Here is a 22,087-nt window from a genome sequence, read left to right as displayed (position 1 = left end):
CCCGATTACGATGAATCGGATTTCCGGACTACGGTGATTCTAGCGGACACCCTCGAATCAATCCTTACGAGAGAAGGTAGAAAACAGAGGGCGGGACGAGGGGCAGGGGGAGGCACAGGGAGAAGTCGGGCGATTCGAATCGTACAGAAAGTGAAACTTCGTATCCTCCGCCGACTTTAGCCGTGTAGATATACCGGCTTCCTCCTTCACCAGCAATAATTTACCAAACAGAATCGGACACCGGAGTTTCCGGATCTTGTTACGCGGCCGCATCCCGTACATACGTTCGTATTTCCTAAACACGGCCGCGTTAAATGCAACTCGCGACGTCGCTCGGAAGAGGATATTTATGCCCAACGACACGCGAATTCTATCTAACGCGGATCAAAAGAAGAAAGATATATCCGTAATCTTTACGGGTATCACATTATGAGGAAATCGGAACACGCGATACGACAAGATTGATTAGGCACGTTAACACACTATCGTACCTCTCGAATTAAACAGTAAGTCAAGTTTTTGGGGGGGGAAAAAAAAAATAGAAAGAAAGGGCGAAGAGAAAAAATACGTCAGCTCGCCACGCGATTTCAACCGAATTCATCAACCGCTTGTAAATTAATTCCGAACACGAACTCGCGCGTAGCGGCACGATACTTCGTAGACATGTCCTATCCCGAAATTTCATATCAGCGTTATCAAACTCCGCTCCGTGTTCGCAAGTGAAAGGACAGCTTGCGTCGTTCAGCCGAGTTCCCGAAATCCTCGGGAAGGGAGAAACGCCCGCGAAAGGGTGCCTCTCGGGGGTGCCGGGGTACACATGACATGTGGAGGTTGCGGAGCCGCGTCCGTTTGCGTGGACGCCGAGCGTCGGGCGCTCACGTGGCACCCCTCTCCACCTCCCTCATTCTCGCGAGCATCGTGTGCATAAGGTTCCCTCGCTGCTCGGCATCCCCCTCCGCCCCACCTCTCTCCGCGATCCGCCACTCGAACGGCGCGGCGGTCCCACGATTTTCTACCCCTCTATCCCCACTCGCTTGGCGCTCTACCGCGCGTCGCTTTCTCCCGCCCTGCCGTCTCTCCCCGCCGCTCGCTCAGCGTCCACGGCAGCAGCCGAAGAGACCCGACTGCTGCGACCGACCGTCGCGCCCGCCGCTCCTCAGTAACGCGAGCGCCTTCGTAGAGTTTGGTATACTTCGTTCTCTGCCGCTCGTCCCGTACGTCGTCGGCGTGTGACACGCAACGCAGCGCGGCGGCAACGCGTTCGTCGTTCTGTCTTCCTTTGTCCTCCGTCGTCCGTTTGTTTTGGATACGTTTGCAGTGTTACGACCGGGAGTGTTTTTACCGCCGAGAGAGCGCCTTTCTCCGTGTGTCGAAAACGCCAGACGAAGAGTGTTCAGTGAGGATCTCGAGGAGAGATCTCCAGGTTGGTTTGGCGCGCGACCACGACTCGCGCGAATTCGGAGCCGTGTGTATATATACGTCGGAGGTAAACAAAGAGTCGAGAGGCGAGATTACACGAGTCAACATTGGAAACGTGGCGGTGGTACACTCGAGTTAAACCCGCTACCCAAGTGTGCCGCGTGATCGTGAGATCCCTCCGGTGTCGTCGTCCGTGATCCTTCGTATCGTTCGAGGCGCGCGTCGCGCGAACGAGAAATGCCGGGACGCGTAACGCAGTCGGTCGGGGAGCAGCGGCGTGCTCGCGCCGGTTTGGTTTTCGGGTCGCCGAGCGGCGACTGAGGGGGGGGTGTCGGGAGGGAGAAGGGATGCGAAGGATCATCCCGCGGGAGCAGCAGCCGGCGCGGTGTGTTGTCGGGTAGCGGCGTGCCGCGTGTAGGTGCCGGGGAAGTAAGCGGCGGGTAGGAGGGTGATCTCGGGTGCGAGGATGGCCGGCTGGCGGCGAGTGGCGCTGATCGGCAACGTAGGTGTTGCTGCCGCTGATGCTGATGCTGATGCTGATGCTGCTGCTGTTGCCGCCGCTGCTGCTGCGCGTCGCGACGACACCGACCGACACGACGTGACGGCCACGTGCCGCAACGGACGCGTCGTCGTTGGCCAGTGGCATTAACTCTCCCCCTCTCGTTGTGACCGGGTGATTGCGTGTCGAGCATGTCGTAACCGCGCGTTGGAAGAAACACGCGATCGGAGTGTATATTCGCCGCTACAATCCCGATTTCGACGTATATAAACAGAGCGAAGGTACCCGTGCGCGCGCGCGCACGCAACATACGTGTGTATTAATACGTGTGTGATAACACACGCACATACGTGTGTGATAACACACGCACATACGTGTGTATTAATTTATTAAATAAAAGCGGCCGGGATCTACGAGGAGCCGAGTAGTCGCGTCGAGTGACCGGCGGAATCGAGGCCCGACTCTTGGCTGTGCAATCGCGATATCGCGCGGGAAACGCGAGGAGCGGAAAGTGAGTGAGAAAAAGGGGATTCGTTACATTTTTGGAATAGTTTTAGTCTTTGTAGAAGAACGAGAACAGGTGAACGAGAGAGAGAGAGAGGTGTTTCTCTGCGTGTGTAAAATAATATGTAAATGTAAAAGATTTTTGTTCGCGTGACTTTTGGTTCTTCGAGACCATACGCGAGTTTGGCACGAGGCGAAAGCTTCTATACGAGAATAGTGAAGGTGATCGCGTTAACGCGACAAGTTCGAAATCGTCCGCCACGATATCTTCCGTCCGATGTACACCCTGGGGTAACACGTGATTCCTCTCGTTTGCGCCGAAGGATACTCCATACGATGTGCAGTGATACGTAACGTCCCTTCGTAGTGATCGTTCGTGACAGAAGAATCGGAGCAACGTCGTCGGTATTTTGTAATGTTTCGAAAGTGTCTAATTGATCATTAAGGCGATATCAAGACTGAAGAGAGTAGTGACGTATGTTTGGAAAGCACAAAACATTTGGGATGGTGGTGGCCGCTACACGTCCTGAGGAATTTGGCTTTAAACTTTGGTCGTTTAACATCGGATAAAGTCGGAGAATCTTTTGGAGAAAAGGACAAAAGTGGAAGAGGAAAGAGTGAGATATTGTATAAAAGTGAAGCGAGAAGAAAAAAGAAAACGGTGTGAAAGAGGCAGAACGAGAGAGAAGGAGAAGAAGAAACACGCTTCATCCTCTAGTCCAAACCCCGGCGGGAGTTCGAGGAGAGGGTGAAGAGCGCCGTGGAGGGGGGAGTGATGCCGGCGGTGAGCGTGGCACAGCGCCCTCCAGGTGGAATCCCACTCCACGCCGGCGTGCCGGTAGCGCCCAGCAGCGTAACCGCCCCCGGTCCATCGGGCCGGTGCCTCGGGGGCCCGGCAGCGCCCCCCGCCGGCTCGCCACCGCTGCCGCCGTCCTTGCAATCCCTTGGCGGCGGCGTCGCCACTAACAGCAACAGCAACGTCAATCCCAACAGCATCGGTCACAGCGGCAGCAACAGCAATAATCCGCTCGGTGGCGGCAACCCCAACAACACCCTCAACAACAATCACCATCTCGGCAATAGCGCCTTAGGCATCAACACGGCGAGCGGCGCCACGAATCCTCTGCAGGCGATGGCGTCGGCGGCGGCATCGCTCACGCAGCTCAACAACATGGCGAACGGTCCGTTGCCGCCACTCGCGGGGACGGGCCCCGCCGGACCGCCGAGTTTGCCGCCGCCGCAGCCGGCGACGACGCCGACGCACGGCGGACCACCGACTCCGCACGGCGGTGTCAGCGCGGCGCCCCATCTGAACGGCGCTTCGCCGAGCCCCCATCCGATGCCGCCCCACGGAATGATGAGCGGTTCCCCTCATACGCCTCACCCCCACATGGGGGGCGGCGGACCCTCGCCCCATCCCCATCATCCGGGGCCTCACATGGTCGGTTCGCCGCATCATCCAGCGGCGCCCCATCCGATGGGCCCGGCCGGCATGATGGGGCCGGCCGGCATGCAACCCCAAGGCGGCCCCGGTATGTGTGGACCCGGACCCAGTGGTCCGATGGGTCCGCACGCGCATCCACAGGGACCAGGGGTACCTGGACAACCGCATTTGCACAACGATCCGTTTTTCAACTGCCAACCTTTCCCATCGCACTACTACAACAGGTAAATTCATGAGATATCCGCCGATACGTTTGATCTTGCGGAAGCGGAGGATGAAAAGGAAGGGGAGAATAATGAGAATTTTTGACCGACAATCTCGTCGACGGAAAAGGTGGAAGGGGACAATAGAAGTTGTTTAAAAAATTATTATTCTTTAGTCATTCTTTTTATATAAAATTTAAGAACTGGTGGGCTTATCAGACATAATGATTAACTTACTTCAAGATTTATTCTATCATGCAAAAATAGACGTCTCATATCATTGACATATAAAAGTAAAGTTAGGTTAAACTAAACTGAGATAATTTAAACTAAATTTAATTCTCTCAGATCTCAAAGATCATTTGCGTGGTCGATTCGCGTCGTTAGATGCAAATAAGATTTTATGACTAGTAAGATGATCTAGGAAAGTTAATTTTATGCGACCTATGTTGCATATTTTTTTGTAATGTTTCACTGACAGGTAAATACAATGTACATACAGCTCTTTTCTTGAATATTAATTTTTTTATTTAATTGTCGTGCTACAAGCTGTAAAGTTGATTACAGGGTTACGCTAAAAGAAATATAATTCAAGGATTCTAGCATATAAAGTCGATTCTAGTAGCAAATTTTCCATTGCGTTCGCCAGGAATAATTTTCATAAGATCGATATGGTTAACAGCGCTTCCCTACAGCTGTAATGAGTACGCTGTAATGTCAAAATTATGACAGAAGGAATAATTTGCGTAGTCGATCATACGTGAAAATAAATATGTACATCGTCGGTATCTCGCTCGATATCAAGAAAGTATCGTGTGCTCTCGCTTATTTGTCTCCAAAGGAAAGATGTCTCCGTCATATTTCAAAACAGTTCTGCGAGTTGTTGCGGCGAAACAATTAAAGTATACAGGATCTTCAGAAATACTTTCTTTGATTTGTTAACTTCTTAATCAAGCTTAAAATTACTTATTTAACGAGAATATTATTGAATTCTAATTCTTTTTACCCTCAATCCGATTATATTTAAATAAGATTTTAAATCGATATTTTGTTTAATAATAATCGGAGTCAGTGTAAATTCAAAATCTTCATTATTTATTTGCGTTTCGAATCGAGATTAATTTATCGAGTCGTTTTATTAAGTTCTTTTAAACCATTCAAAACCGCACTTTTTCGAGCATTTAAACACGCGCATTCCTACATATATATATATTTTCTTTTTTATATTTTATTTCTGTGCTTCATAGAAAGCGTCAAGTTTTTGAAACGCTCTGTACAGTGATATAAATAGGTAATTTGTCGTCATACCGGCTGTAACAGTTCACCGTCACGCGAAAGAACACTCGCACGTGCGTCTCGCCAGGGTGGAACTTTGTGTGAAGGCGTATGTGAACTTTTTTTTCTAAAGATCGCGCGAGGAGGGGTAGACGAAGAAGGGAGGTAAGGGTTGTCAGGTAGTCACGCGAGGTTTTACGAAAAACTGTATCGCGTGGTCGAAAGAATCTCCTGCAAAGCTTGGCTCTTGCCAAGCCGCTTATGTACTGTCTCGATTTCGCTTCGTGTCGCTCTTAATCGCGACACACTCCGGCATTCGTACACAAAATGGCTTTCTAATCAACAATAAATTGTTCACGCGACGAGCTTTTTCTTTCGCGCTCGCCTCGGGCGGTTAGAGAATACTAAGTACTAAGATACAAAATTTTTCAATGTGCGAGACGGATACCATCGGTCAAGAACGGTGTCAAAGTTTACGCATATCGATTGACTATTCAGTTCCTTTTTTTCCGACCTTTTTTCCCGTATCAGATCGTAATCTGTAATTTTATGTAAGAACACAATAGCATTATATTGTCATATAAATTATTAGATAAAAAGTGGAAAGACGCATGGTCAATCTGTGACTAACGTGCGGTAATATTTCTTAACGATAAAATTAATTGTCGTAATATTTCAAAAGTGATTTTTTTTTTTAGATGATTACGCATATTAATTAATACATATTAACATATATTAATCATTTTAATGTCTACGATGAGATTCATCGTTGAAAAATATTCTGGCGTGACATGTGGCTCGAACGAGCGGATGAATTGAAATAGTTGAACGAATAAGAACTTTCGGGCAATATTAAGTTAAGATTATTCACGGCTCGTCTTCGATTGGTTCGAGATTATTTCCGTGACTCGGTCACGGACCGGCGAGTTTTTTTTTCCACCGCGGATATTTTTAGACAATTGTTTTACGGCTCGATACTTCGTTCCATGCCAATCGTCCGGTAGTCGCTCACTAGTACGTTCTCTCAGGCGTAGTAACAGTATACCCCGAGAATCCGTTATCGTACCTCGGCTTGGATCTTCCTGGTCACCGCTGCACAGTTAACTCGACATAACGCGATTGAGAGTAATCCTATGTAGCTTAAAAAAAAAAAAAAATCTACAAAAATTCCCCGAAACGCCCCGTGATCGTAAAATCGTTGATACTCGTGGATCTCGATACGGATCTGCCAAGAGGCCACGATTTCAATGGCCATTAAAAGGATCAAAGTCGACCAACCGGCTCGCCAAAACTTCACTCGTTTATACAACGCGTTTAAGACACGTAGTAAAAATCGTGGCTGCCTTTGAAAATAAAACTTGAAGTAGTAGCTGTTTTCTTGAATGAAATTTGAATGTAAAATTGCGCGGGGCGGAGAAGGAGGAGAAGGAGCGAGGGGGGGGGGGAGGGGGGAGGAGATAGTCGGAGAAGAAGGAAGGATTATCAGGCTCTGCCAGATACGCGAGTGCTCGCTGGCCTCGTCAGGTGCGTCGAAAGTCGTCTTCGTCGCGGTTATCTCCCGGTGGCTCAGGTGTCCCGCAGGTGGGAGGTGCCCCTGGTGCCGCAGGTGTGTGCACGCACGTTCCTTCGCGACTTCCTCCTTTGCTCGTCGCTCGCGGGGAAAAAAGTAGTCGGAGGAGGGGGGGGGGGAGGGGGAGGTTACGAACGTCGATATGTGCACGATGACGACGACGATTATCCGGTACTTCTCCTCCTCGGCCTTCTTCGTATCCGGTCTGGACGTCTCTATCGCATCGGCATCATCTCTACGCTCGCCGTCCCCCGTCTGGTAATCGCACTGGGCTCATTAACATAAGCGTTCCACCCTGCTACATTCGTACGAATGACGATGCTACTTTGCGCGCGGCAAGAGCTTTCTTTTTAACGTACTCGACAATCCCATTTTAACGTGCGCAAGAGAGCGCGCGCTCGGAAACGATCGTACGTCGCTGTCGTTTATAATTTCTGATTGATCGTCACGCCGACCGAGAGTTCTGCCTTAATGGAAGCTTCATACGGAGGGGAACCTGTACGGTTGAGAATTTTACGTTGGACGCTAAAATATTCCAAAGCGGCAATGATGATTAAAGATATTTTTCGACCGCTCCGAAATACCTTTACGTAAGCGCGCCTTTCCGAGCGAGTCCGCTTTTAATCGAGCTAAGCTTCAGCCGCGTATCATCTCGCAAGATTACTGTCGCGATATGTTATGCAGATAAGAAAACCCGCGTTTATGTACTGCCGCTGAAATGCTTTGACTAGTTTGCGACACTTGACTGAGCTTCTTAGCGTGCGTGTATATATAATTTTGTAACTTGGGGAAAATCCAGACGTGTCGTCTCGCGTAGAGGAGGATATTGCTTCAGTATCACTTCATAGCATTCCTTCATAGATCCTCTGATAGATTTCTTCGAGTGAATTTTGAATCGCAAATTTTTCTGCTAAAGTAGAGATTGTGTAATTTTTTTCTTTTTTGAGAATCGCTCAAGGCCGGAATTATCATACGTGATATGATTACGGTTAACAGATATGACGTTAACAATATATATTTATATAAGAGAATACAGTTATAAATTTCGCGTTGCTGTTACATAAATTCTGCAGCTTTTGAATAATTCTTTATCTCATAGTGAGACGTTACATAAAGATAAGTTCTGGTGTGTTTTCAAAAGTAAAAAAGAACAGCTCTGATAATCCGCGTGATCTTGACGTTTTTTTCTGTTCTAAAAAATTCACCGGCACAACGTACGTTGTATCATTCCGCTGTGTTGTTTTCATCGGTTGCATTCTGAGATTACGCATGCACGCGTGCAAGACGCTGTTTCAGATCTGCTCGGGAGAAAAAATACACAGTGTTATCGCGAAACGATGACGCATCGGACAGCTTGGCCGGCCTTAACTTTGTATTCTCTGAAATTTGTAATTGTCGCAAAGTATTTTTGTATCACAAATGTATTTTAAATGCGTTCAGTTCACGAGGTGACAGTCGGCACGAGCCTGGCAGCCTCGCGCGTCGATATCGCACACGTCAATGTCATCGTAAAAAAAAAAAAATATTTATCGCGTTAGATATGCGACGTGAAATAAGTAGAGTTGATCGCGCGGCCGCAAGTAGCTCGGTGAAAAATATATCAAAGCGCGGGCGAAATGTTTAAAGCGCGATCGGAAGTACGAGCTCCGTCGGTGGCCTTATCTTATCGCAGGCTTCTCGGTAGGATAAGAAGAACCTTGATCGCCTCGCGACAAAAGCAATCGGCACCTTGCCTCTCTCCGAGGGTCTCTCGAAACGTCGATTTTCTTTACGCGACGAGCCTTTTCGAAGTTTATTAGGACGCTTCGCGAGACTTACTCGTCCAATTACTCTCCCCTCCCCTCTCCCTTCCCCATTTTATATAATAATCTAATATCACGTACCAAGGAGCAATCGTGCTTTTAAATGTCACATTTCGGAATTGTAAATTGTTAATTTTCATAATTTTGAAAATATTTAATTTTTAACTTTACAAAACGATGCCCAGTCGTATATTTTTGCGGAGGAAAAATTGTTTTCGGAACACACTCATCTCGAAGCGTACGTATTCGTAAGTTTGATGCAAATTTTACGATATAATTTGGAAACGCGAGGATATATAGATTGCCATTGGATGTGGACCCATTACAGATATGCGCGAGATTATGCTATTTGGTATCAACGGCGTTGCAGCTATCTCCAGTTGGCAGAACACTCCGTACAATTAAGCGCGTACAATAATAACAGCCGTGCTCTTCGATGCAAGGCGATTCCGCTCTTGTTTTTGCAACATAGCCGTTTCTCGTTTCAAGCGAGACAGCCGCGGGCTGTCTTTCCAGTGGCTTTCCGCTAGCGCGACTAGAGCTGGATTAGCGTGCGGCACGTACGTCGCACAATGTTTCTCTAGTTAGTTACAGGGTATATAAAGTAAGCGTCGGTACGATGTAACCGGCGCACGTACGAATCATCTGGAGTAACAGCGAGAGCTCCGTACGATCGCGATTTACTTTTAGCCACCAGCAAGAAGCCGCCGCTGAATGTGGATTGTGGATTTATTACGGTCCGCTCGATTGATTCATCATTCGAAAACTTTTTCTGTTATCGAGAGGGAATTATTTTTGTTTCAAGAGTCGATGTGTAAGAGAATCGTTTCGGGCGAGCTGCTATCGCGAAATGATTAATTCAATATATCTTTATATGCTGTACTTTTTGAATCTTATATTCTGCAAAAGTATCGATGAATTTTCAATCATTATCTGTCTAGACAATCTGATATTTTTGTTAAATCTTGTCTATGCATTGTCTATAATTAATTTAGCAGGTATCATCTTTCAAAAAAGATTCAAGACAGAGAAAATATCATCGTTGCATCTTTACATTTTAGACTAGAGTAAAAATAAATATCTTTCTACTCTCTTTTGAGACGCGAAAACTTTTTTTCTACTATATTCTTCTACTATATTAAAAATCGTGCACAGCATGTTTTCATAAATATATGATTCAACGCGTTTACACGGTAGCTTGTCAGAACGAGCACTTTGCTACTGTAGACATTACGATCAGCGCGAAGTGAGAGGGAGCTTTTTTCGGTGGAGCAAGTTTAGAGCGCGCGCGCGCGCGCGCGCGCACACACACACACACACACACACACACACACACACACACACACACACACACACTCGTGAGGAAAAGAGGCTATCGCAGAAGGAGGGAGGTCTCGTTCTGCCTGCATGCGAGGAGAGATGCATCGGTTCTCGTTGTCCACGTGCATAAAGCCGTGCGCAGAGAGCGTATCAGGCCGTATCGTCGGCCGGTTCCAGTTTCACGTGAAACTTCCTCGCGCAGGTTCAAGGCGAGCATTCGCGGAGGTGTGCACCTCCGCCGCCCGGCGAGGGGGAGCGTAACACATACACACACGCGTGATGCATATGGATCGCGCGCCGGAAGTCGCGCCGAGGCGGCGAAAGAATTATCGAAGTGGTGGGCGAGATGATTTTGTGTTACACCGGTAGGGTCTCTCTCTTCCACTCACTCCGACGTAAGCTGATTCTCATGCAATCAGCTATTCGTATCGGTTACGGTATGGATGTTAATCTTTTTAATAAACAGTCCGTCCGTCGGTCCGGCCATCCGTCAGCCAGAAGCACGTTCAATCTGCGTAATTGAGTGACCAATTACGGATGAGAAGCATGTACAAACTTTGCGCGGCACGTAAACTATTGGATCGTGTGTTACATTGCATGGCGATGGAAGAAGATATCGAAGTTGTAATCTCAGACCGAATTCTACTTTAGGATTTATCTGTTAAAAGATAGAAGGTTTTCTTTTACGTGAGAGTGGATAAATATGAACGAATAATTCGAGGTTTAATTTCTTCTTGACGCAGAGTTCAGGCCTATTTCTATCCGTCAAAAATATTTACACTATTTACACTCACTTGCGACGACAAGGATTCTTGAAAATATTAAAAATAATTAGATCTTTTTTTTTTTTTTTTTTTTTTTTTAAAGAAACAAACATTTATACTTTGATGTAAGAATTCAGTGAACGTTGAGTGTCAGTCAGTACGGTTAGAGCGGAGAATTATTGAAAGGGAAAAAAGGAGAGGTATAAGACACGACAATGGCGACAATAAAGAGAAGAAAGGTCTCTCTGAGTCACGGTTTACCTAGAAACATCGATGCAGGTGCCTCGTGGGACAGGTGTAATTTGGCAAACGTCTCTCCGGATTGTCAAGCTTTCCTTCTCGCAGGGCCGCATCCGTCCCACCACCAAGCGCTGAACTTAGCAAACGAAGCTATGTTTATTTTAATTAGAAACCTCAGTGTAATAGCACACCAAATGTAAATTACTAGGGTTTGCTGGGTAATTAGTTTTAATTTAATTAACACGGCCCCGTCCAAAATTTCTGCCGGCGCTATGAATTTCTTAGGCGTACGCGACATATCGATTTAAAAATCCGCGTTGATATCGCGTTAATAAAACGACGAAATATTTTAACGAGTTTACAAAACATTTCCCTGAACGAACGGCGTTTCCGCAATCAATTTCCACGCGTGTATGTTTCTTTCACGATTTTCGCGAAATTAATGTAACGTAATTATTACAGCATCAACGGGGAGAAGATACTCTCGATAGAATTAATACGAATTAATCCCCGAGATCGATAAAACTCATGATGCGCAATCTCTTAGCGAGCCGATTAGGCTTCACGAATCGATGTTCATTGAACTATTATGATTTTAATGTGCATAATCGCCTCGCGTGTAGAGATCCCGCCGTGGAACGACGATAGCCTCTCGCGTTCGCGCCGAGATCAATGGCGCCACGAGAGATTCCCTTGATTTACCCGACCCGCTCATTTACTCCCTTATCTGGCCCGATACCCGATAGTTCGATCTATACACACGTATATCGTACCCGTTAAGTTTTATGGGTCAGGTTGCCTCGAAAGGTTCCTCGATTACACCCACTTAAAGAAGATCTCTCACGAATCACCGTGGCGGCGGCGCGTGTTTACACGTAGACTGCATTTCTCGGACGTCAGTGTAAACATCCCTTATCTCCAGGCGTTCACGAATCCGCTATCGGATGTCGCGAAGGGACTTCCCCTCGAGCTGTACGATCGGCTGACTGCAGGCCTGCTAGGATCCCGTGAACGTGCCTGATGACGCGTAACGATACGCTCGATATTGTTCGCTTGATTATTTTTTGACACCACTGTTAGTTCTTCGCGTCACGCTACCCCGTGCGATGTTTCAATTTAAATTTGTTGTACGAGCTCTAATTACCTTTTTTTTTATTTCACGTATTTGAACTGAAACGAAATTATAAGTACAAAGAAGCCTGGACACGTGTCCATATAATTTGGAATAAACATCATTCATTTATCAATGTTGATCTTCGTGTAAGATTTTTCTAGGCGAGAAACGCCTAGATGGATAAATAAAAATGTAATTTAATTGAAAATAATAATAATGGAGTAAAAAAGCGCGATGCATTCTAGGTATAATTAGGATCTGGAATATTATTTTTTTTCAAGATGTAAGGAAGCTATAAAAAAAACGTGTTGACAAGCAAGAAAATTGTGTTGAAGAGTACTGTAATGATTTTATCGCTAGTATTAATAAACAAATCGTAATTAGTAATACTGGCCTAATAATTAGATAAGAAAATAATTGTCTTTCTTGATTCAAGCGTATGTTTGAATACAGCTTTTTGTCCATTCAGAGTTAAATACGAATATACGAAATATACACTACGTAGAGATGAGAATATGGTCGTTCATTCTCATTTGCTACGATGTGTAAATATAAATTCTCCGCGTGAATAAGCCAAGGAATTTATCCTCGAGATCTTTTGGGCGAGTTTGAAACAGTGTACGAGACATTACGAAAGCATTCTCGGCGTCTCTCTTTGAGAGACCCGCGTGGATCTGATAATCGGGCCAGAAAACTAAACATTGATTAACTAACTAACTCATCGTGACAGGTTCTCTTTTGTCTCACTCTTAACTGCGAGTGCGCGACGCACGCGTGCGTCGCGCTTATTTATAAAATGTCGCGCGGCGTTTCAGCGCGGAAGCACGCGCTCGCGCTTGCAAACTTCGCGTTAACTCGCTCGTGGCGACGTTACGACAAAGCGCCCATTTAATTCGCTCGCTCGGTTCATTCACCGTTTCGACAGCGACGTTTATCCAGATCCCGGCCGCGCGAGTGTGTGCCTAACGAGCCTGTCTCCGGCTCGCGCGATTAACATCGTCACCTCGCGTTGGTAACACGGCGGCGAGAAAACCGCGAATGAGTCGCGTGGCGCGTTCGATGACGGGACACCGTCGCGACCTCGACAATTCGGATAGTTTATTTTTACGTGCGTCTGCTATTTCGAGATTTGATGGTCTCCCGTAAATAAAGTAGCACTTATATGTCCGCTCTTTCATTTTCAACGAATGATTTATTCTCGAATAAACGTGGTACGTCGTTATTTTCATATCGCGCATATGAACGATAGTTTGCTTAGTGAATAAGGAAAAAATTCTTCAGTAGAGAGAGAGAGAGAGAGAGAGAGAGAGAGAGGAGTTATCTATAGTTGAATATACAGTCGGTATCATAAATATATTTGCTCGTATGTTCGAAGTTTAATAGCGTATTTTACATAATTTTATATAAATAATTAATATGTAAAATAATTTCTAGAAGATTTCAAAATAAGCTTTCAGCTTTTTTCTAGCATTGCGAGGAGAATAGGAAATTTTAGGCTAGGCAAGTGTCGCGATCGGTGATACTTTTGACGTTGAACTATGCGGACGTAACCGGCGTCATCGCGCGAAAATAACGGTCGATCAGCGCAAATCAAACATTGAGCTATAAATAATGGGATTAGCACTGCCTGTCCGAATGTAGCGCACGCGACCTCGCGAACCTCGCCAAGTGTCCGTATATTCCGTAGAGAGTCGTGGGTTCAAGCGACCTACCTGCACCGAGAGCGCGCGCTCTGCTTCGCTTCAGCGGTTCTCATCGCGAGGATGTGGAAATGTGAAGCGCAGAGTCGAACGAAAGTAGTTTTTAACGTAAGAGAATCCATCGACAAATTTAATACACATAATTTCACATATGTTTACAATTCCGTTGTACTCTGTAGCTCTGTAGTTACATAAAGACGGAAGAGATAAATTTGATCGACGCTTGCGCAAATCCAGCGCAAAATCTATCTGATATTTATATAATTTATAATCTCGCAAGTTGCGCGTATACAGTTGGCTATCCGACAAATTTGTTGTATAACGCAAGAGATATCAAGCCTAAATCGTCTGTCGGCTTCTCTCGCGTCATGCAGCAGGACGTACGTCGGCTTGCATCGATGCGCGTTTGCCGTGTCGCCATTCTTGCATCATCTCGATTGCGTAACGCGTGTCCCGCGAGTTGCGTTGGTGCGCGAGATTTTAAAATGTCAGGAATCTGCTGGCACGTCCAGATCGATGAGGCGTTCGCGAGTGAGTGTCGTCCGTCACGTCCGATTTGATCCCACCCTTTCGTGGTATCCCTAGTGAGGTCCGCGGAATATCGGGACGCCCCGTAGATTTCGAAGCCGGCCTCCGATGACTCTTGGAAACTCTTGGATGATGACTCGAGGATTTCTCCGCTTCGTTCTCTCCTCGCCGCTCGATTTCGAAAAGAATCACAACGCGAAGATGAGAACCGCGAATGATTTGCCAGTGAAGCAGTTCGTTCGCGTTGAAGTTGGCTCGGCTGGTCTCTCCCGTCTCTCTGACTCTATCTCTCTCTCTCTCTCTCTCTCTCTCTCTCTCTCTCTCTCTCTCTCTCTCTTTCCTCCCCTCCGCTTCTTTCTCCGTCTTCCCTTCTGTGTGTGTTTCCCTTCCTCTTCTTCTCGCACTTTGCCTCCGCGCTGGTCTCTCCGTGGTCCGTGTTCTCAAGGCCGCCTCCTCGAATCCTCCTCTCTCGCCTCTCGCCTTCTCTCCTCACGTTCTCGTCTCCTCCTGCTCCTCCTGCTCCTCCTCCAACTCAGCCTCTTCCTCGTCGCTCTCTCGTCGCCTCCTTCGTCGCTTCCACCGTGCCTTCTATCTCACCTCAATCCACCTCTATCCTTCGGCGCTGCCGTCTCTTCTTCGCCTTCTCTCACTCTCTTCCTCCCTCCCCTTCTCTCTCTCTCTCTCTCTCTCTCTCTCTCGGATGTCTCCTCTCCCGGCTTCTGTGAGAGAACTTAGCTACACGCGCTACAGCGCATCGAAGTTTCGAGTGAGCTCAAAGTCGATCGTAGTTTGAGTTTGCCGCCGAGGCACCGAGGCATCGGCGGGATGCATCTCTCCGGTAGAAATTGCAGGCACCTTGCAACGTGGAAAATGTCGTTTGACCAGTTCGCGCTCTACGACCGGGTTGCTCGGATCTGGTAGTAGGTCCGGTTGCGAATCTTCCGAATGGCTTCGAAAGTCGCTTCACCTCGTTCCTCTTCTACTTCTTTCTCGCTTCTTTTTTCCTCTCCATTTTTTGAAGAGGTTTGACGTTGGAGATAATCGTTTTGGTATTTACGATCCTCTCGCGCCTTTCCACAGACTTCATAATTGATTTCGGATTGATTGAGCCAATCGATTTCTTATGATAATCGCAATTTTTTTATGAGATTGTGTGATTGTTTTTTTTTTTTTTTTTTGCAGTTTATAAAATGTCTCTAAGCTTTTCAAAGGCTCCTTTTGTAACTCTGTAAAGGTTTATTATTTTGTAATTTATATTCGAAAGGTAAGGATTATTAAGTATTTAGACGAATATTGAAATTATTTATTTCAGATTTTGTTTATATACGAGATGTTTAGGATAAGATACTAAAGTAAAGGAAGTGTGTTAATTGTTTTATTTCATAACAAGACGCATTATGCGCATATATATTTACGTCCGTTTCGTGCTATTCCTCATTTTTACATGTAACAACGAAACGAAGGCAGGTACCTCCCCTTCTTCCTGTTCAGCACATATCATTTTACATATCGCAATTCACAATTCCTATACCGTGAAAGACTTCGTGGTAAGGCTCTCGTAGAATTTTTTCTTTTTACCGGACGAGCGATCTCGAGCGTCGAGATAAGGGCTGTCGCATTAACAATGCAATCAGAACGTTGAATCACATTGCATTTCAGCCAGAATTAAATCCAGAGCCGGAGTGTGGAGTTATGAGATACGAGGTTATACGAACCATAACCAACCCAAATTAGAATTTCTATATCCCCCGGTATATCGTCGTGCAAAGATCCGAGATTTTTCCGTCCGTCGCTTATCGAAGAACTCGACATATTACACGTTACAAAAATCTTTTGTAACGCCTCGCTCGAATGAAGAACTTCGCATATCGTCGATGTTCGGGGGGCTACTTGAAGCACCGCGGGAGAGAAAGAGAAAGTGAGAGAGACCTCCGCCGGTCCATTCGTCGATGTTTTTTTTCGGAAGACGAATCCCGCTCACCTTGAAAGGTACGTCGCGTGGCTCGTCGTTCGGGCCGTTCGTCGGATAAAGCCCTTCGAGCGACGCGCGCAGGAAACTTCGAAAAGTCAGCCCCGGGTTTCGTGTCTGGTTGCACTTTTCCTCGACGAGGCGAGGACGCAGCGCATGCATTTTCAAGGCGACCGTGAGCCGCCCCGCTCGTGTGCGTGGCTTCGTGCATAAATTTTAAAGACACTGACTCCGTATAAATTATACGAGCGCGCAATTATTCTTGCGGAACGTCACGAGCCGGGCAGAAATGATTTTTTTTCGGTCGCCCCGAAGCGCGGGCGCTGAATATTGTTTTCAAACTGTGAAAACCGTGCGAACTGTTGCAAACGGCGCGTTTTTTGTTCGATCGTAATTTTCTTCGGTTCCCGCGCTTTTTCCCCGTTTCGAACTAATAACCGGGATACGCCGTTATTTGGACGCGCGGACATATTTGATCTGTAACTTCGCATTGTGCTTATTAACCGATCTTTTTTTTTTTCTATGCATCTATCGCCGGCTCGTATATCACGACGCCACTGCCGAAAAAAGGTTGCTATATCGCGAAATTGCGAGTAGAGATGCCGCGAGTTTTTGCAAAGTGATCGATCTTTTAGCGATCTCACCGCTGCGTTATTCAGTAGCGGAATTTTGCACTCGGCCATCTTTTAATCTCGCGATTTAAATTTAAATTAAATAAAGTTACATTTTTAATTATCGCGATACCTTTGATCATTGAGATGCGATGTCGTCATCGCGATGACTCGGGGGGGTGAGACCGAGAAGAGGTCAGGATGTATTTCGTTATGTAGTCCAGTAGGTTCCGGGAGGAGTCGACTCCAGTGTTACGTTTCCGTTCTAAGCCGGATTTATTCGGTGTCTTTTATTCGAGAAATTATGGCGCGCGATGGACGCGAATCGCATACCTAATCTCGCTAAGCTTGTAGAGCGAGGGAGAGATCTCTTTCTCCATGCGAGAAGCGCTCGCGCTCGCGCTCGCGTCATCGGACGGACGGGGGACGCCTCGTCGTCGTTGCGTTGCGTTGTGTTGCGTTGTGTGGGTCGAGTCGGGGATCATTTCGGAAACCAGTTCCGAGCGGTCCACGCGGGTCGAAGCGCCTCGTTGTTAGGTCCCGTGTGTGATCATCCAGCGAGGATTAATCCTTCCAGCGTGCTCGGGGTCACGGCGGAGCGATTCACGAGGCTCTACATCTTCATTCTGCTTTTCGCTTTCCGATCGTCATTTTACCCGCGAGTTAGAAGAGCGAAGTTTTCCACTTTCGCACGATGTCCGCGCGATGACACCCTCCTCGGGAAATTATTATAAAACATCCGTTCCCGAGAGTTCTCGCGTCGCTGAAACACTCGATTTTTCGAAAGATAAAAGCAATCTATATTCGAATTAGCGAACATGTTGTTGATAAAGTTTATTTTATACTGACAAGTTGGAAAGATTAGGATATATAAAAAGCAACAGTGTATCTATATAAAAATATATTATGTATTGTCTAAAGATAAGAAAGAGATAAAGATAATAATTGCTCGATCCGTTGCGTCATAATAATCCAACTCCTTTTATTGTAAGAAATCATATTTACATCGTATTTACATCCGCGATATCCTCCTCCTTGATCGAATAATTACGAATAAATTTGGAGCGAGCGGTATAATTGAAAATACTCCCTGGAAATTAATACGCGCGATGCGAATGCTGGAAAGTTTATAAACTTCATGACAGCCGAGTCCATCCTATTGTACCAATTAGAACGTATTTCCATTGGAAAGCGTGTTCCGTGATTGGCCCACCGATGGAATAAACCTATCGAGAGATGGAACGGCCCGATTCTAGTCATGCAAATTTATTCCAATAATTACGTTTGTAGCTAACTCGCGGAATACCGCGGTACACAATTTTGATATTATTGACAGGTCGATTGGCGTCAGCCCGTTTCTATTAAACACGGGCGATACGTCTACGAGCGGCGAAAACGCGATACGAGCGAGCGGACGGGCGAGTGTTAAACGGCGCCTGATAAAACGTCCGATGGATTCTCTTATTACGAAGTAACCAGGAATCTCGGGTCAATTGCGTTCATTCCACTTACGTACTTGACAAATGGCGGGACTTTACGCGATCATTTGTCTTCGCTCGATCAACTTGCGCCTACAACCTCAGAATCTCGCATTGAACCTGATTCATTAGCGATTACAATCGTATTTAATAACGTCTTCTTTCATTTCTGCAATCATACAAACGCGGTTGAAGTGTGAAATGATCACGATCTATCTGTCGCGTGTCAATGGGACTTGTTTGAATTACGTTTGATATCAACGTTTGAAATAAAAGGCCATCGCACGTATATACGTAAAAGCCTCTTATACAAAAGCAAGATTCTACGTAAGAAAAATTTATATCAAATATTTTACAGGAATGTACTCAGAGATAATGAAAAAAGTTTACGTAAACATTTGTACTAATTGATTTTTAGAATCTTAAAAATGACACTTCCATATTTCTCGTTACAATTAGCCAGAACATTAAATACCGTACGTCTAATACATGTTCTTAAGCGTTAAAGCTTAAGCGTAACTTCTTGACGCATTTTTCGCGCGCTACGCTACCGTCGTACGTATAACAATAAGATTTTAACTAGGCAGTTATGCCTGCCGCATTTTTCCTAACGCGTAATATCCCGGTATAGTACACGCTAAAAGCATAAGATCGTTTCAAGTGCTCCATGAGTTTCGTACGTGTGCTAAAGTCTACTCCTTCACTTCCTACGTTTATAGGGATTAAAGCTCCTAACGGGGGTGAGGGAGGAGGAGGAGGAGGAGGAGGAGGGGGGGGGGAGGTGGAGACCACGTGGAACTAGCACGCGGAATAGTTCTCTAAGTGCGGCCAGCTTTTCAAACTTTCATACCCTCGAAGCCCCACTCATATTTCGTTCCCGGCTATTTTCCGCGCTAGACGAATCGTATGTTATGCGTGTGGTTGTTTGTGTCGCATTAGCCTTTATTAATCGTTCTCGTTATCGCAAAAAGAAACGTGGGTCGTAATCGATGCGTTACACTGCGAACTATTTCATTCATTATCTCTGTGAATTCTGATTATTTCTCTTGTTTACACTGTCAGCAAGTCTAGAAACGTAGCTTAAAAAAAAAAAACAAATCGTAATACATCAATTGTAAAAAACAATAAAGAATTTCTTACATTTGCTATTAAATACAACGTTAATTTTATTTATCTTTAATGCAATCGACTTATTATTTACTTTCACGATTATTTTCTTACATAGATATTTTATAATAAATTTTGAATTCTCTAAACTAATATTTTTATTTAGTGCTAGCCAAAACAAGGATGAGCTATTTCTTTTTATCCTCGGATATTATCGGACGATGCTTCGCGACGATGTAAAAGTTCAAAATCGTCTTTTTGGCGCGAGCTAGTTTTTCCAACTTAACTCCAAAGTTATCGCGCGCGATTCAATGTTGGCAGAGGTACAACAATTTTCCGCGTTTTCGCGTGAAAGCGACCTTTTCGTCGGTAGATTAAGAAAAACGTGGGGAAAGGATTTGTCGGTGCGCGGCGTTGAGTGAGAACAAACGATTTGCTCTTCACGTCTTTGTCAGCATTGTTTCGCATGTACGATTGTACGTGTCGGATGAGCCTGATAACGGCTCTCATACGAGACAGCATTAGAAAGAAGGAGCGAAACTTCGAGAAAAAAAAAAAAGATTCGTTAATTGTAAATTCCGCGGACTTTGTCCGCGCCGACACATCAAAGAAATCTCCGTGGAGACAACGATATTTTTCGCATTAGCTCGTAAAACGGGCTGTCCCCGGTGGCGTGGCGGAAAAAACGGCGGGATTTTATCGAACCCTCCACGCGGACGTGTCTATCGCCTTGCCGCTCACTACCCGCTCGTGTACCACGCGAGATTACGCCTGCGCGGGTGCAAAGCTATTTTTTATGCAGCAGCAAGCTGCCGCGCGAGGTTTATTCTGGATTTGTAGGAGCTTTGCGCTCGTTCGGAATCGATTACCCGTGTCCTCAGCATTGAGTTTAATAGTAATTTTTGCGGATCTTTATGCATTTTTTTTATGGCCTAAGATGAATCTGTATAGAAACACCGCGACCAATATACATTCTTGAAGATTAGGATTTGTTAAGAATTTGAAAAATCAAAACAGACGAATGGCTACTCCAGTGAATTATAATTGTGCGAAATCAGTTTGTATTCAAATTTTTTTAATGACAAAGGAATTTTTTTAATGATAAAGAAATGGCTGATATGAACTTTGCAAAAAATTTATATATATATATATATACACTGTTGTTACTTCAGTAAAAGATTCAGGATTGTTTATTAATGGGTATATATAAATGTTTAAATAAATACTTTAGACGTTATGTATCGTGTTCAATTTTAAATGTTTTATGCAAAAGATGAATGCGCGATATATTAAAAAAGCTTGCTCAATAGAGAAACGTATAAATTTGAATTCTATAAATTTAATATAAATCTAATATAACAAATATTGGAAACACAAAGTAATAAAACTCTATATCTCTCTTTATTGTTTATAGTATATTAATTATCTATATGTACAAACAATATATATTTTTATTATATCTCTCTATGTTAACAACGCGTCGAATATGTGCATAAACGACGACTTCAAAAAAGCAATTCCTCCGTCCGGACGAATCCTGTCATACAATTAAAATCTCGCGAAAAACTTGAAATCTCGCAGTTCGGGGCGGTTGCGTGGGCGGCCGATTGACGGAATTCACGATCGAAAGACAACGATTTCCACGTAGCGTCGTAAAACAGTATTCCCGGGGCCACGTAGGAGGAAAAACACGGAAGAAGAAGGGATTTATCGGAGTGGCCGCTCCGCATTCGGGATGGATCGCTTTTATGTGTGTGTGTGTCGCTCTTCGTTCCTCTGTCTGTCTCTCTCTCTCTCTCTCTCTCCCCCCCCCCTCTCTCTCTCTCTCTCTCTCCCCCTGGCTTTGCGTGGAGGTATGGATTCCCACGGGACATTGCGCGCACACACACACACGATGCAACACACGCATGTACACGCGCACCCGCCGATACGCACAAAGGCGGAGGAACCTCCTTTCCCTCGGGTTCCCACGTGTTTCCGACCGCAAGCCGCAGTTATAACGGCGCAGTCGCGAGTCGTCGACCAGGAGGACGACGCGGGCGAACGAACGAACGAACGAACGAACGAACGAGCGAACGAGCGAACGAGCGACGGCAGCGATGCAGCGAGCTGCCACTCCTGCCGCTCCCGAGTTCGTCGTCCTGTATCAAACGGGACGGTCTTCTTCTGCAACGCACCATCCACCGTGCGTCGTTCGTCTCCCGGAAGCGACGAGGAACGTCGGCCGCGACCTCGAGGTCGAGAAAGACGCTGGTAGCCGACGATTCTCTTCGTGTACAAATTCCTTCCTCTCTCCTTCTGGCCATTTATTATATAACTATTTACGACTCGTAATCGAAATTGCGAGTTTCCGATCCGTGAGATTCCCGATTCCCATTGAATTACAATTCGTGTTCATATCATTACGGTTTCTTGTCGAAACAGGATTGAAATCGACTTTTTGCATATTTCGCTAAATAATTATACGTAAAAAAGTGTACATAATAATTATGTACATTGAAAATAAATGAAAAACGAAGAATTCAATAAAATCGAGCTTG

General features: G+C 45.6%; 1 protein-coding gene across 4 annotated transcripts in view; it reads left to right on the top strand.

The window, feature by feature from the left end:
• The first annotated feature begins 561 nt into the window (after nt 1–561).
• The window catches only part of Chi (LIM domain-binding protein 2 Chi), a 76,435-nt gene continuing 54,909 nt past the window's right edge, over nt 562–22,087 (top strand). Inside the window, exon 1 of one of the 4 annotated variants that reach the window (XM_089078370.1) lies at nt 562–4,090. In XM_089078370.1, the coding sequence (XP_088934496.1) occupies nt 3,198–4,090 (893 nt within the window). In that variant the 5' untranslated portion in view covers nt 562–3,197. The remainder of the gene's footprint in view (nt 4,091–22,087) is intronic. The other 3 variants (XM_089078352.1, XM_089078366.1, XM_089078359.1) reach the window with 3 other exon arrangements.

This window comes from Pogonomyrmex barbatus, unplaced genomic scaffold, assembly GCF_055798465.1.
Source record: "Pogonomyrmex barbatus isolate J1 unplaced genomic scaffold, ASM5579846v1 scaffold1, whole genome shotgun sequence".
Taxonomy (NCBI): domain Eukaryota; kingdom Metazoa; phylum Arthropoda; class Insecta; order Hymenoptera; family Formicidae; genus Pogonomyrmex; species Pogonomyrmex barbatus.
This window is presented reverse-complemented; position numbering and strand designations above follow the sequence as displayed.